At 37.2% G+C, this 15,805-nt stretch overlaps 1 protein-coding gene across 2 annotated transcripts in view; it reads left to right on the top strand.

Moving 5' to 3' along the window:
• MCEE (methylmalonyl-CoA epimerase) overlaps positions 1 to 2,666 on the top strand; it is a 35,370-nt gene extending 32,704 nt beyond the window's left edge. For both annotated transcript variants that reach the window (XM_032391243.1, XM_032391242.1), the window contains exon 3: positions 2,306 to 2,666. In XM_032391243.1, the coding sequence (XP_032247134.1) occupies positions 2,306 to 2,458 (153 nt within the window). In that variant the 3' untranslated portion in view covers positions 2,459 to 2,666. The remainder of the gene's footprint in view (positions 1 to 2,305) is intronic.
• Positions 2,667 to 15,805: the final 13,139 nt, after the last annotated feature.

The following is a 15,805-nucleotide window of genomic DNA, read 5'->3' as shown; positions in this document are numbered from 1 at the left end:
TCCCTCTGGAGAGAAAAGTGATAGTGGTGGTCGTAAATGGGTACTTAACTTTATCTGGATGATTAAATTTTCATGTACTGCATAATTTTTTAATTATTTCAAAATGAAAAGACTAAGACTAACTTTGGGAAAATGGAAAGAGAAGTTACATTCAATAGAATGAAATTCATTAATTATATCCAGATATGGAAAGATAAGCCATCAGGAGGAATTCTACTGTTACGAGAGTAGACCAATTATTTCAAGATACATGAAGTAACCATGATCATAGTCTGGGCATGACTTTGATATAGCTATCAAGTTTAAAATGAAACGTCAGGAATGTACAAATAGGATGTATACTATTTGAAGAAATCGTCATTTATTTATAGTAACATCTAGTATCCTCCTTATCAGTTGTTTGTCAAATTTTAGAATTTAGTTTATAATCCTTGGCTCATTGAAAATCAGATTGTATAAATATGAACAATTGTTTTTGTTTTTTTCAAAGATTTTATTCATTTATTTGACAGAGACACAGCAAGAGAGGGAACACAAGCAGGGGGAGTGGGAGAGGGCGAAGCAGGCTTCCCGCTGAGCAGGGAGCCCAATGCAGGGCTCAATCCCAGGACCCTGGGATCACGACCCGAGCTGAAGGCAGACACTTAATGATTGAGCGACCAAGGTGCCCCAATATGAACAATTGTAAATCTATATGTTGGGTACATGGGTATTATATTCTCTGTGCTTTTTTTTATGTTTAGAATGCCATTAGATTATTAAACTCCAGGGTGATTTATGACTGCCTAGGAATAGGGGATTTCATATAGCTTTCCATCCATTTACTGGGTTCTCAGTCTAAGAAGGATGACTTTTCAAGATAGAGGAGCATCATTCTTTCATCAAGTGTATAGATACAGCCACTCTGGAAAACTGTGGAGGTTCCTCAAAAAGTTAAAAATAAAGCTACCCTATGACCCAGCAATTGTACTACTGGACATTTACCCCAAAGATACAGATGTAGCGAAAAGAAGGGCCATATGCACCCCAATGTTCATAGCAGCAATGTCCACAATAGCCAAACTGTGGAAAGAGCCAAGATGCCCTTCAACAGACGAATGGATAAAGAAGATATGGTCCATATATACAATGGAATATTACTCAGCCATCAGAGAGGATGAATACCCAACTTTTGTATCAACATGGGTAAGACTAGAGGAGATTATGCTAAGTGAAATAAGTCAAGTAGAGAAAGTCAATTATCATATGGTTTCACTTATTTGTGGAACATAAGGAATAGCATTAGGAGAAGGAAGGGAAAAATGAAGGGGGGGATTGAGAGGGGGAGACGAGCCATGAGAAACTATGGACTCTGGGAAACAAACTGAGGGTCTTAGAGGGGAGGGGAGTGGGGGGATGGGTTAGCCTGGTGATGGGTATTAAGGAGGGAACATATTGCTTGGAGCACTGGGTGTTATACACAATGAATCCTGTAACACTACATCAAAAATTAATGATGTAATGTATGGTGACTAACATAACAAAAAAAATAGATACATATTACAAATACCCATCACCTTTTCACTCTTTTGGGGGGTCTCGGAGGAACAGAAGTTATTAATTTTAATTAAATCAAATTTATCTATCTTTAAAAAAAAGTATATAGAAACACATTTGCTCCTTTCCCAGACTGCCAATAAATATGAAGAAAATAGAAATGATTTAGAAGAGAATTATAAAATTATAAATGTTTGGATTTTTTAGAATGGGAAAAAACATTTTGGTGGCAATTTCATAGTAATTTACATGAAAATATGAAGTTTTAATCTCAAAAGTAATAACTAGGTGGTTTGGCGGGTGGGAGGTTTGGGGATCCAGAGAAGCACTCCTATATTTTGAATACCTACTATAACCTGTGTCATATGCTGCAAAGAGCTTCTGTTGTCTCATTTATATAGGCCTCATCTCTCTATTATAAATTAGGAACTCAGAGCTCTTAAGAAAAAACAATATGTGTAGTATTGCCAATAGTACAACTAAAAGAAAATATTATAAAGTGTAACAAATTTTTTAGGTTATAAGGAGAAATGTTTACTAATGGTGAAAACTCTTAAGCATTGTGGTTGCTCATCTATGAAAATTTACCAACTTCTTTTCCTTTTCTGGAAGCATTAAGCTTATTTTTGTGATGGTTTAAGAATGATTCTACCCAAAGGCAGAGGAGATGGACCTCATGAGCTTGCAAAGTTTCTTCTAGGTCTTAAGATCTTATAGTTTGGTATTTTTGTGATCTCAAAAGTGTCCTTATTTATTTCCTTTTCTCAAGGTGGATGATATAAATGCAGCTGTGATGGATTTGAAAGAGAAGAAGATTCGTAGTCTAAGTGAAGAGGCCAAAATAGGAGCACATGGAAAGCCAGTGATTTTTCTCCATCCTAAAGACTGTGGTGGTGTTCTTGTGGAATTGGAGCAAGCTTGATTTATATTTGCAAGAAACTTTAAAAATCCCCACCAAAATATACTGAAAATCCCCATTGAATTATACTCCAGCATTGAATCCTGCACTCCTTCCATCATTTAAGAGTTCACAATTAAAGGGGCACCTGACTGGCTCAGTCAGTGACTCTTTATCCCAGGGTTGTGAGTTCAAGCCTCACGTTGGGTGTGGAGATTACTTAAAAATAAAATCTTTTAAAAGAAGTTCAAAATTGGGGCGCCTGGGTGGCTCAGTTGGTTAAGCGACTGCCTTCGGCTCAGGTCATGATCCTGGAGACCCGGGATCAAGTCCCGCATCGGGCTCCCCGCTCAGCGGGGAGTCTGCTTCTCCCTCTGACCCTCCCCCTCTCATGCTCTCTGTCTCCCATTCTCTCTCTCAGATAAATAAATAAAACCTTTAAAAAAAAAAAAAAAGAAGTTCAAAATTAAAAACTAAATTACAGGGGTGCCTGGGTGGCTCTGTCGATTAAGTTTCTGCCTTCGGCTCAGGTCATGATCCCAGGGTCCTGGGATCAGGCCCCACGTCAGTCTCCCTGCTCAGCGGGGAGTCTGTTTCTCTCTCTCCCTCTGCCCCTCCGCCCGCTTGTGCTCTCTTTCTCTCTCTCTCTCAAATAAATGGATAAAATCTTTTTTTAAAAAAAGCTAAATTACAGAAAGAGATTTTTAAAATTGTATATATGTATAATAAATATCAATATATATAATTGACATATTTGTTAATTACTTTGGTTTTTTTTCTGATTTGGAGGAATCCTTGATTATTAAATACTTAGGGAATATTATTAAAATCATAGAAATAAATTATTCTTGTCCAAAATGGGGTCATTGACTACAGTATGTTACTGTGTGAAAGAGTGTATCTGCACGCGTGCGCGTGTGTATGTGAGTTGGGGTGGAGTTAGGACAGGGCGCCTGATAGCTGCATAGCTACATATTTGGGACAGAGTGCTTTCTGAGGATGTCATGGAGAGTTTTTTACACCGACTTTAAGGTTAAGGAGTTTGACCTCAACGTTTTTGCTCTTCTACAACAATTCTTGTTCACAGGTTCCACATGGGCAGGTATTTTGGGTGGTAGTGCTAGATACATGAATAAGAAGTTTTGTGGAAAACTTCATTTATGATCTAGTGAGTGCATAGGTAGCTGAATTTTTTTATTCTTTATTTAAATTCAGTTTAGTTAACATACTGTATTACTAGTTTCAGGGGTAGAATTTAGTGATTCATCAGTTGCATATAACACCCAGTGCTTGTGACATCAAGTGCCCTCCTTAATGCCCATCATCCAGTTACCCCACCCCCCCCAGCCACATTCCCTCCAGCAACACTGTTTGTTTCCTAGAGTTCAGCATCTCTTATGGTTTGCTTCCCTCTCTGTTTTCATCTTATTTTGTTTTTTCTTCACTTCCCATATTTTCATGTTTTGTTTCTTAAATTCCACATATGAGTGAAACCATATGATAATTGTCTTTCTCTGATTGAATTATTTCGCTTAGCATAAAACCCTCCAGTTCCATCCACATCATAGCAAACGTTAAGAGTTCATCTTTTTTGATGGCTGAGTAATATTCCATTGCATATATCTATACCACATCTTCTTTATCCATTCATTTGTTGATGGACATCTGGGCTCTTTCCATACTTTGGCTATTATGGACGTTGCTGCTATAAACATTGGGGTTCAGGTGCCCCTTCAGATCACTGTTTGTATCCTTTGGGTAAATACCTAGTAGTGCAATCGCTGGGTCATAGGGTAGCTCTATTTTTAACTTTTTGAGGAACTTCCACACTGTTTTCCAGAGTGGCTGTACCAGCTTGCATTGCCACCAGCAGTGTAAGAGGGTTCCTCTTTCTTCACATCCTTGCCAACATCTTTTGTTTCCTGAGTTGTCAATTTTAGCCATTCTGACCAGTGTGAGGTGGTATCTTACTGTGGTTTTGAGCTGTATTTCCCTGATACTGAGTGATGTTGAACATTTTTTCATGTGTCTATTGGCCATTTGTATGTCTTCTTTGGAAAAATGTGTTTGTTTCTTCTGCCCATTTCCTGACTGGATTATTTGTTTTTTGGCTGTTGAGTTTGGTAAGTTTTTTAAATAGATTTTGGATACTAAACCCCTTATCAGGTAAGTTATTTGCAAATATCTTCTCCTATTCTGTAGGTTGCCTCTTAGTTTTATTGATTGTTTCCTTTGCTGTGCAGAAGTTTTTTTTTTATCTTGATGAAGTCCCAATAGTTCATTTTTGCTTTTGTTTCCCTTGCCTCCAACGACGTGTCTAGTAAGAAGTTGCTACAGCCGAGGTCAAAGAGGTTGCTGCCTGTGTTCACCTCTAGGGTTTTGATGATTTCTTGTCTCACATTTAGGTCTTTCATCCATTTTTAATTTATTTTTGGTATGGTAAGAAAGTGGTCCAGTTTCATTCTTCTGCATGTGGCTGTCCAATTTTCCCAACACCATTTGTTGAAGAGACTGTCTTTTTCCCACTGGATATTCTTTCCTGCTTTGTTAAAGATTAGTTGACCATAAAATTGAGGGTCCATTTCTGAGTTCTCTGTTCTGTTCCATTGATCTATGTGTCTGTTTTGTGCCAGTACCATACTGTCTTGATGATGACAGCTTTGTAATAGAGCTTGAAGTTTGGAATCATGATGCTTCCAGCTTTGGTTTTCTTTTTCAACATACCTATAGTTATTTGGGGTCTTTTCTGGTTTCATACAAATTTTAGGATTGTTTGTTCCAGTTCTGTGAAAAATGTTGATATTTTGATAGGGATTACATTGAATGTGTAGATTGCTTTGGGTAGTATAGACATTTTAACATTTAACAATGTTTGTTCTTCCAATTCATGAGCATGGAATGTTCTTCCAATTCTTTTTGTCCTCTTCAATTTCTTTCATAAGTGTGCTATAGTTCTCAGAGTACAGATCCTTTACCTCTTTGGTTAGGTTTGCTCCTAGGTATCTTATAGTTTCTGGTGCAGTTGTAAACAGGATCGTTTCCTTGATTTCTCTTTCTTCTGCCTCATTGTTAGTGTATAGAAATGCAACAGATCTCTGTACATTGATTTTATATCCTGTGACTTTACTAAATTCCTGTATGAGTTCTAGCAATTTTTGGGTGGAGTCTTTTGGGTTTTCTACATAGAGGATCATGTCATCTGAAAATAGAGTTTGACTTCTTTGCCGATTTGGATGCCTTTTATTTCTTTTTGTTGTCTAATTGCTGAGGCTAGGACTTCTAGTACTATGTTGAACAACAGTGGTGAGAGGAAATCCCTGTCGTGTTCCTGACCTTAGGGGAAAACCTCTCAGTTTTTCCCATTGAGGAAGATATTCGCTGTGGGTTTTTCATATATGGCTTTTGTGATATTGAGGTATGTTCCCTCTATCCCTACATGGCGGGGAGTTTTTATCAAGAAAGGATACTGTAGGGTCACCTGGGTGGCCCAGTTGGTTAAGCATCTGCCTTCAGCTCAGGTCATGATCCCAGGGTCCTGGGATTGAGCCCTGCATCAGGCTCCCTGTTCAATGAGGCGTCTGCTTCTCCTTCTCCCTCTGCCCCTCCCTTCCACTTGTGCTCTCTCTCATGCACTTGCTCTCTCAAATAAATAAATAAAATCTTTTAAAAAAGGAAAGGATGCTGTTATTTTGTTAAATGCTATTTCTACATCTATTGAGAGGCTCATATGGTTCTTGTTCTTTCTTTTATTAATGTGGTGTATCACATTGATTGATTTGTGGATGTTGAACCACCCTTGCAGCCCAGAAATAAATCCCACTTGGTTATGGTGAATAATCCTTTTAATGTACTGTTGGATCCTATTAGCTAATATCTTATTGAGAATTTTTACAACCATGTTCATAAGGGACATTGGTCTGCAATTCTCCTTTTTAGTGGGATCTTTGTCTGGTTTTGGGATCAAGGTAATGCTGGCCTCATAGAATGAGTTTGGAAGTTTTCCTTCCATTTCTATTTTTTGGAACAGTTTCAGAAGAATAGGTATTAATTCTTCTTAAATGTTTGGTAGAATTCCCCTGGGAAGCCATCCTGCCCTGGAATCTTGTTTGTTAGGAGATTTTTTATTACTGCTTTAATTTCTTTGCTGGTTATGGGTCTGTTCAGGTTTTCTATTTCTTCCTGTTTTAATTTGGGTAGTTTATGCATGTCTAGGAAGGCATCCATTTCTTCCAGATTGCCTAATTTGTTGTTATATAATTGCTCATAATATTCTCTTATAACATTTTCTATTTCTTCAGTGTTGGTTGTGATCTCTCCTCTTCGTGATTTTATTTATTTGGGTCCTTTCTCTTTTCTTTTTGTTAAGTCTGGCTAGGGGTTTATAGGTCTTATTAATTCTTTCAAAGAACCAGCTCCTAGTTTCATTGATCTGTTCTATTGGTTTTTAAAATTTCTATATCATTGATTTCTGCTTTAATCTTTATTATTTCTCTTCAGCTGGATTTAGGCTTTATAGCTCCTTTAGGTATAAAGTTTGGTTGTGTATTTGAGACTTTTCTTGTTTCTTAATAAAGGCCTATATTGCAATATACTTCCCTCTTAGGACTGCCTTTGTTGCATCCCAAAGGTTCTGAACTGTCATGTTTTCATTTTCATTCGCTTCCATGTATTTTTAAATTCTTCCTTAATTTCCTGGTTGACCCATTTATTCTTTAGTAGGATGCTCTTTAACCTCCTTCCACATTTTTTCTTGTAGTTGGCTTCAAGTTTCAAAGCATTGTGGTCTGAAAATATGCAGGGAATGATCTCATTCTTTTGGTACCGGTTGAGACCTGATTTGTGACCCAGTATGTGATGTGTTCTGGAGACTGTTCCATGTGCACTCAAGAAGAATATGTATTCTGCTGCTTTAGGATGCAGTGCTCTGAATATATCTGTTAAGTCCATCTGGTCCAGTGTGTCATTCAAAGCCCTTGTTTTCCTTGTTGATCTTCTGCTTAGATGATGTGTCCATTGCTGTGAGTGGGGTGTTAAAGTCCCCTACTCTTATTGTTATCGATGAGTTTTTTAATTTTGTTATTAATTGGTTTATATATTTAGCTGCTCCCAAGTTAGGTGCATAAATATTTACAATTGTTAGATCTTCTTGTTGGAAGACTCTTTTATTATGATATAGTGTCCTTCTTCATTTCTTATTACAGTATTTGGTTTCAAATCTAGTTCGTCTGATACAAGGATTGATACTCTATCTTTCTTTTGATGTCCATTGGCATGATAATGGTTCTCCATCCCCTCACTTTTCAATCTGGAGGTGTCTCTTTGTCTAAAATGAGTCTCTTGTAAAATTGATGTGTCTTGTTTTGCTATCCATTCTGATACCCTCTGTCTTTTCGATTGGAGCTTTTAGTTCATTTACATTCAGAGTAATTACTGAAAGATATGAATTTAATGCCATTGTATTACCTGTAAGGTCGCTGTTCCTGTAGATTATCTCTGTTCCTTTCTGGTCTTTGTTACTTTTCATCTCTCTCTTCACTTAAAGGGGATCCTTTAATATTTCTTGCATGGCTCCATTAGTGTTCACAAATTCCTTTAGTTTGTTTTTGTCCTCAAAACTCTTTATCTCTCCTTCTATTCTGAATTACAGCCTTGCTGGATAAAGTATTCCTGGCTGCATATTTTTCCCATTTAGCATGCTGAATATATCATGCCAGTCCTTTCTGACATGCCAGGTCTCTGTGGACAGGTCTGCTGACAGCCTTATGTGTCTACTCTTGTAGGTTAAGGACCTCTTGTCCCGAGCTGCTTTCAGGATTTTCTCTTTATCTTTGAAATTTGCAAGCGTCACTATTATATGTTGAAGTGTTGACCTATTTTTATTGATTTTGAGGGGGGTTCTCTGTGCCTCCTGGACTTGAATGCCTGTTTTCTTCCCCAGATTAGGGAAGTTATCAGTTATAATTCATTAAAATAGACCTTCTGTCCCTGTCTCCCTCTTCAACTTCTGGGACCCCTATTATCTGGATATTATTTCACTTTATGGAATCGCTGAGTTCTCTAAGTCTCCCTTCATGATCCGGTAGTTTCTCTCTTCATTTCAGCTTCCGTATTTTCCATCATTTTATCTTTATCACTGACTCTTCTGCCTCATTTATCCTCACTCTTAAAGCCCCATTTGGGACTGCATCTCGGTAATAGCATTTTTAATTTCGGCCTGACTAGATTTTAGTTCTTTTATTTCTACAGTAAGGGATTCTCTAGTGTCTTCTATGCTTTTTTCAACCCCAGCTAGTATCTTTATAATTGTTGTTTTAAATTCTAGCTCAGACATCTTACTTATATCCATATTAATTTTATCCTTGGCAGTGAGTTTCTTTTGGGGTGAATTTCTCTGTTTCATCAATTTGTCCAGAAAAGAATAGAAGAGAGAAAGAGAAAATACAATAACCACAATGACAGCAGAAACAAAACAAAACAAACCAGAAAACAAAACAAAACAAAACAAGAAACAAAACAGAACAAAACAAAAAACTAGATCCTAGGTGTGTTTTGGTCTGCTTGTTAAAAGAAACTAGATCCCAAAATAAGAAAGAAAAACTTATATATATACAAAAATTAAGAAAATAAGATAAAATACAATGAAAGGAAAAATAAAACAATATGTATATATAATGTATATAAAAATAAAATTTCAAAAGAATTGAAAAAATAAGGAAATAACTGAAAAAATAATACTGAAAGACTTAAGAATAAAAAGCCCATGGGTGCTATATACTGTTGTCCCCAAGACCTGAAGCTTTGCAGCTCTCTATTATCAGTATACTTGCTGCGGGCCAGTTGTTCCTGCTGGTCTTCTCAGGGAGGGGCCTGTTGTGCTGATTCTTTGGTGCCCTTGCCCTGGTAGAATTTTGCCTCCCTTGCCGGGGGTGGGGGTGGGGGTGGGGGTGGGGGGGTGAAGAGGACGGGCTCAGTGTAAGCAGCTCCAGATTCTACTATGTGGTGCTCTTTTGCTCCCTGAAGTCTTTCAGCACTGATGGGTGGGATGAAAATGGTGGTGCCCCTGTCTCTAGCCCTGGAGCTGAAAGTTCATGGCCTCCACTCTTCAGGGAACCCTCACAGAAAAGCAGTCAATCACTCTTGTCTCCCTGGTTTCCATCTGAACTCTGTGTTCACCCAGGCTGTGACCAAGCATTTTTATCTCGGGCACAAGACTGAGTTTCAAAAACCAAAGTTTACAGACTCCTTTGGCGTGAACCTGAGGTATTCCTCCTGGGGGAGGGAGGGGGGGATCTCACCGTGCTTCTGCCTTTTGCTGGGCCCTGGCCAGGAGAGCAGTCGTGTGACCATGCAGTCGTTCACCATTTATGGCAACACAAAGCAGAAAGCTGGGACCTAGACTTGCTATTTTCAGCCAACTTCCCCTCTCCCATGCCTGGGAACTCTGCTGCACTCAAGCACCCCCATTCTTCTTGTGACCTTGGGAATCCTGAGACAATGCTGTCCCACCTGGGATTCCAACCCACTCCACCACCTGAGCACCTTTAAGCCAGGGACATACCCCACTGTAGCAGACTTCTAAAAGTTTTGATTTTGCACTCCATTGCTTGTAATACTTTGTGGTAACCTTCTTAAGCAGGCTCCCTCCCCTCCACTGTATCCTCCAATATATTACCCTGGATTCAAGTCTCCGCACGTCCTACCTTCCAAAAAGTGGTCACTTTTCTATTTGTAGAATTGCAGCATTTCTTTTCTCAGATTTCTGATTGATTTCACAGGTGTTCAGAATAATTTGATAACTATCTACCTATATTTGAGGGACCAGAGAAATTTAAGGTCCCCTACTCCTCTGCCATCTTAACTCCTTCCCCTCTCAATTTTTTTTTTATCAGCAGACACGGAGAGGGCAGTGAATTTGTAGGGTTATCTATCACTTCATGTGGTGGAACACCACAAATCCTAGAGGAAGATACAAAATAAATAGAAACCCATTGCCAAGAAGCTTATGGTCCAGTTGGGAAAACTACTTCATGAAATAAATGTAAATACTTAAAAAGCAACATGAATGAGTTGAAAGGAAAAGAAAAGAGAAAGGAATATAGATCTCAGAGGATGAGCTTAGTGGCATATCAGGTTAAAATATAATAGAAGTAATCAGGAGGAGTTTCAAGAATCATGGATGAGTGAAATGCATAATGTATGGGAATGTGGCTAATGTCTTCAATTCATGGATGATTGGATGTTGAGTAAATGAGTAGTTGTGTACACATTGAGCTTGTTATGGAAGACAAGTACAATCTGATTATACTTGTCACTTAAAAGTTAAAAGCAAAAATCATAATATCTGATATGGTTGTATGTATGCAGAGGTAATATTTAAGACAACTGTAACATAAGGGAGGTGGGAAGGATAATGGGACTTAAGTAGTGATTAAGTACCTACATTCCACTTGAAGAGGTAATTGTTGACACTAGTGGACTGTGATAAACTGCATATGTATATTGTAATCCCTAGTGCAGCCACTGAAAATACTATACAAAGAATTACACTAGGGCGCCTGGGTGGCTCAGTTGGTTAAGCGACTGCCTTCGGCTCAGGTCATGATCCTGGAGTCCCTGGATCGAGTCCCGCATCGGGCTCCCTGCTCGGCAGGGAGCCTGCTTCTCCCTCTGACCCTCCCCCCTCTCATGTGCTCTCTCTCTCTCTCTCATTCTGTCTCAAATAAATAAATAAAATCTTTAAAAAAAAAAAAAGAATTACACTAAAATATGTAGATAAATCAAAATGGAATACTAAAGAATGCCCAAATAACCCAGTTGAAGACAGATAAAGAGAAACAGAGAAAGAAAGAAAGAAAGAAAGAAAGAAAGAAAGAAAGAAAGAAAGAAAGAAAGAAAGAAAGAAAGAAAGAAGGAGAAGAAAGAAAGAAAGAAAGAAAGAAAGAAAGAAGAAAGAAAGAAAGAAAGAAAGAAAGAAAGAAAGAAAGAAAGAAAATAATAAAATGATGAACCTACATCCTAATGTATCAATAATTACATTAAATGTAAATGGTCTAAGCATACCAATTAAACGAGATTAAGTAAATGGATAAAATACAAGACCCAGTCATATGCTATGTACAGGAAATTCACTTCAAATATAATGGTAGACAAAAAAATGAAAAATATATATACTCTGCAAATACTAATCTAAAGAAAGCTAGGGTGGCTGTAGACTTCAGAACAAAAGAAAATTGCCAGGAACAAACAGGTACATAGCACATGATAAAAGTGCCAGATCATAAGAAAACATAACAATATATGTATGTGCACCAAACAACAGAGCTGAAAAATAATATGAAGCAAGAATTGAAAACAGGACTGGAAAAAAATAGGTTAATTCACAGTTAAAATTGGGGATTTCATCACCTCTCTTGGTATTGAATAGAACCACCAAAAAAAAGTCAACAAGTACACAGAAGAATTGAACAGTACCATTAACTAATACAGGATACACATTCTTTTCCAGCATGTATGGGACATTCACCAAGATAGACCATATCTTAGGTCATAAAAAGAACATTAACATATTTTTAAAAAGTAAAACCATAAAAAAATATGCTTTGTGATCATAACTGAATTAAACTAGATATCACAGATAACAGGAAAAAATCTCCAGAAATTTGTAAATTTTACAGCAAACTTCTTTTTGTAAATTTAAATTTTAGTTAACATACAGTGCAATGTTGGCTTCAGTAGTAGAATTTAGTGATTCATCTTACCTAAATCCCCAGTGCTCATTGCAAGTGCCATCTTTAATACCCATTACCCATCTAGCCCATCCCCACCCACCTCCATCCATCAACCCTCAGTTTGTTCTCTATTGTTAAGAGTTTCTTATTTTTTTTCCCTCTCTTCTTTTTTTCTTTTCCCCCTTCCCATATGTTCATCTGTTTTCTTCTTAAATTCCACTGATGAGTGAGATCATACGGTATTTGTCTTTCTCTGACTAACTTATTTCACTTAACATAATGCATTCTAGTTCCATCCAGGTCTTTGCAAATGGCAAGATTTCATTCTATACCACATCTTCTTTACCCATTCGTCAGTAATGAACATTTGGGCTCTCCATAGTTTGGCTATTGTTGATAATGGTCCTATAAACATCAGGATGAATGTATCCCTTCAAATATGTATTTTTGTATCCTTTGGGTAAATACCTAGTAGTGCAATTGCTGGATCATAGGATAGTTCTATTTTTTAACTTTTTGAGGAAACTCCATACCGTTTTTCAGAATGAACACAGCAAACTTCTAAATAATTAATGAGTCAAAGATGAAATCTCAGGGAAGTAAAAAACATTGAGCTAAATGCAAATACATAATCTTTTTAATAAAATTCACTTTGTGAATTTAATTCATCAATTGATAATTTAATACAATTCTGTTTTCATAAGCAGAATAAAATGTGGTAGCAAAAAATAGTATGTGGCAATAGTTTGATAGCTTCATAGCATCCATTCATCATTTTCTCCCTAATAGAATTCTGACTCTGCTAGGTATCGATGCTTATGTGCACACCCCTCCCTTCCCACACACACACAGATAAGCCTCAGGTAGTCTTGTAGTTGGACTTAAATTACATTCCCCTTGCCAGTGATGGGTTCCATTCCCCTTGCCAATGATGGGTTCTCTAATCTGTAACACCTCATTACGTTTTTCTAAAAATTTTATTTTTTTATATTTTTTAAAGATATGGTAATATTTTATTTTAAAATACAAAAATGCTTAAATTTTCTATAAAATTATAATTGAGACTTTATATATTGGAAATTATTGATATATCTAATTCTTCTGTGTGGAACATATATGTTTTTTCCTTTTAAGGGGCTTTCTTTTTAGAGCAGTTTTAGGTTCATAGTAATATTGAGCAGAAAGCACAGAGTACCCATATAACCCCTTCCTCATAAATGCATAGCCTCCCCCCACTATCAACATCTGCATAAGAATGGTACATTTGTTAAAATTAATGAACCTACCTTAACACACCATTATCACTCAAATTTATGAAATTTGTTTCATGATTGAGTTTACCTAAGGGTTTACTCTTGGTGTTAGATCTTATACGGGTTTTGACAAATATATAATGACATGTATCCATCATTATGGTATTATACAGAATACTTTCACTGTCCTGAAAGACCTCTGTGCTGTCTATTCATCCTTCCCTCCCCCCTTTCCCCTGGCAACCACTGATATTTTTTCCGTCTCCATAGTTTTGCCTTTTTCAGAATGTCATATAAGTGGAATCATTGAGTATTTAGGGTTTTTTTTATTGCCTTTTTCATTTGACAGCTCATTTCTTTTCAGTGCTGAATAGTATTCCATCATCTGGATGTAATAGAGTGTATATATCCATTCACCTAGTGAAGGATATCTTGGGTACTTCCACATTTTGGAAATTATGAATAAAGCTACTATAAATATCTATGTGTAGGTTTTGGTGTGGACATATTTTTCAGCTCATTTGAGTAAATACAAAGGAACATAATTGCAGAATCTTACAGTAAGAGTACATTTACTTACTCTTAAGTATCTTTCTCTTTTTTTTTTTTTTTTTAAAGATTTTATTTATTTATTTGAGAGAGAGAGAGCACATGAGAGGGGGGAGGGTCAGAGGGAGAAACAGACTCCCTGCTGAGCAGAGAGCCCGATGCGGGACTCGATCCTGGGTCTCCAGGATCATGACCTGAGCCAAAGGCAGTCGCTCAACCAACTGAGCCACCCAGGCGCCCAAGTATCTTTCTCTTAAGAAATCACCAAAATGGGGGATGCCTGGGTGGCTCAGTCGGTTAAGCGTCTGCCTTCGGCTCAGGTCATGATCCCAGGGTCCTGGGATCGAGTCCCGCATTGGGCTTCCTGCTCCGCGGGGAGCCTGCTTCTCCCTCTGCCTCTCTCTCTCTCTGTCTCTCATGAATAAATAAATAAAATCTTAAAAAAAAAAAAAAAAAAAGAAATCACCAAAATGTCTTCCAAAGTGGCTGTACTGGGTCCCTGTGTGGCTCAGTCAATTAAGAGGCTGCCTTCCACTCAGGTCATGATCTCGGGGTTCTGGGATTGAGCCCTGCATTGGGCTCCCTGCTAAGTGGGGAGTCTGCTTCTCCTTCTGCTCCTCCCCTCCTGCTTGTGCTCTCGCTCTCATATAAATAAATAAAATCTTTTAAAAGAACCCTAAAAACAAAGTGGCTGTACCATTTTATGTTACACTACATCCCTACAAGCATTTGGCATTGTCAATGTTCTCAATTTTGGCTATTCTAATAGGTATATAGTGAAATCTTGTTGCTTTAATTTGCATTGCCTTGAGGACCTATGATGTGGAGCATCTTTTCATATGCTTATTTCCCATCTATATATTCTTGATGAGGTGTCTGTTCAGGCCTTTCCCCCATTTTCAAATTGGGTTGTTTGGTTTTTTTATTATTGAGTTTTAAGTGCTCTTTGTTTATTTTGGATAATAATCCCCTATGAGATATGCTGTTAACAACTATTTCTTTCCAGTCTGTGACTTGTCTTCTCATTCTCTTGACATTGTCTTTTGCAAAGAAGTTTTTGTTTTAATAAAGTCCAGGTAATCAACTTTTCTTCAGCTTATCAATCCTTTTTTTTTTTTGATGGGTCATGCCTTTGGTGTTATATCTAAAAAGGCCCCACCATGACCAAGGTCATCTAGGTGTTCTTCTATGTTATCTTTTAGGAATTTTATAGTTTTACATTTTACATTTAGGTCTATGATTCATTTTGAGTTAATTTTTGTGAAGGGTGCAAGGCCTGCACCCAGATTCTTTTTTTTTTTTTTTTGCATGTAGATGTCCAGTTGCTACAGTTCCAGCCTGCTTTGATGAAGCGATTATCTGCTCCATTGTATCGCTTTTGCTCCTTTGTCAAAAATCATTTGACTATATTTATATCAAATGTATACTTATACATTTGATTATACTTAAGTTCCTGGGCTCTCTATTCTGTTTCGTCTCTTCTTTTACCAATACCACACTGCTTGAGTCCTACAGGTTTATAGTACATCTTAAAATCAGGTAGTGTCAGTCCTCTGGTTTTGTTCTTCAATATTGAGTTCTCTGTACTTACTCTTTTGCCTTGGCATATAAACTTTAGAATCTCTTTATTAATCTCCACAAAATAACTTGCTTGAATTTTGATTGGAATTGAATTTAATCTATAGATCAAGTTAGGAAGAACTAACATCATGACATACTGAGTTTTCTAACCACGAATATGGAATATCTCTCCATTTTTTAGGTCATCTTTAATTTCTTTCATCAGAGCTTTGCAGTTTTTTTATTACATTTTATTATTTATTATTTATTTTTATTTTATT

Source organism: Phoca vitulina, unplaced genomic scaffold, assembly GCF_004348235.1.
Source record: "Phoca vitulina isolate PV1807 unplaced genomic scaffold, GSC_HSeal_1.0 scaffold61, whole genome shotgun sequence".
Classification (NCBI taxonomy): Eukaryota; Metazoa; Chordata; class Mammalia; order Carnivora; family Phocidae; genus Phoca; species Phoca vitulina.
This window is presented reverse-complemented; position numbering and strand designations above follow the sequence as displayed.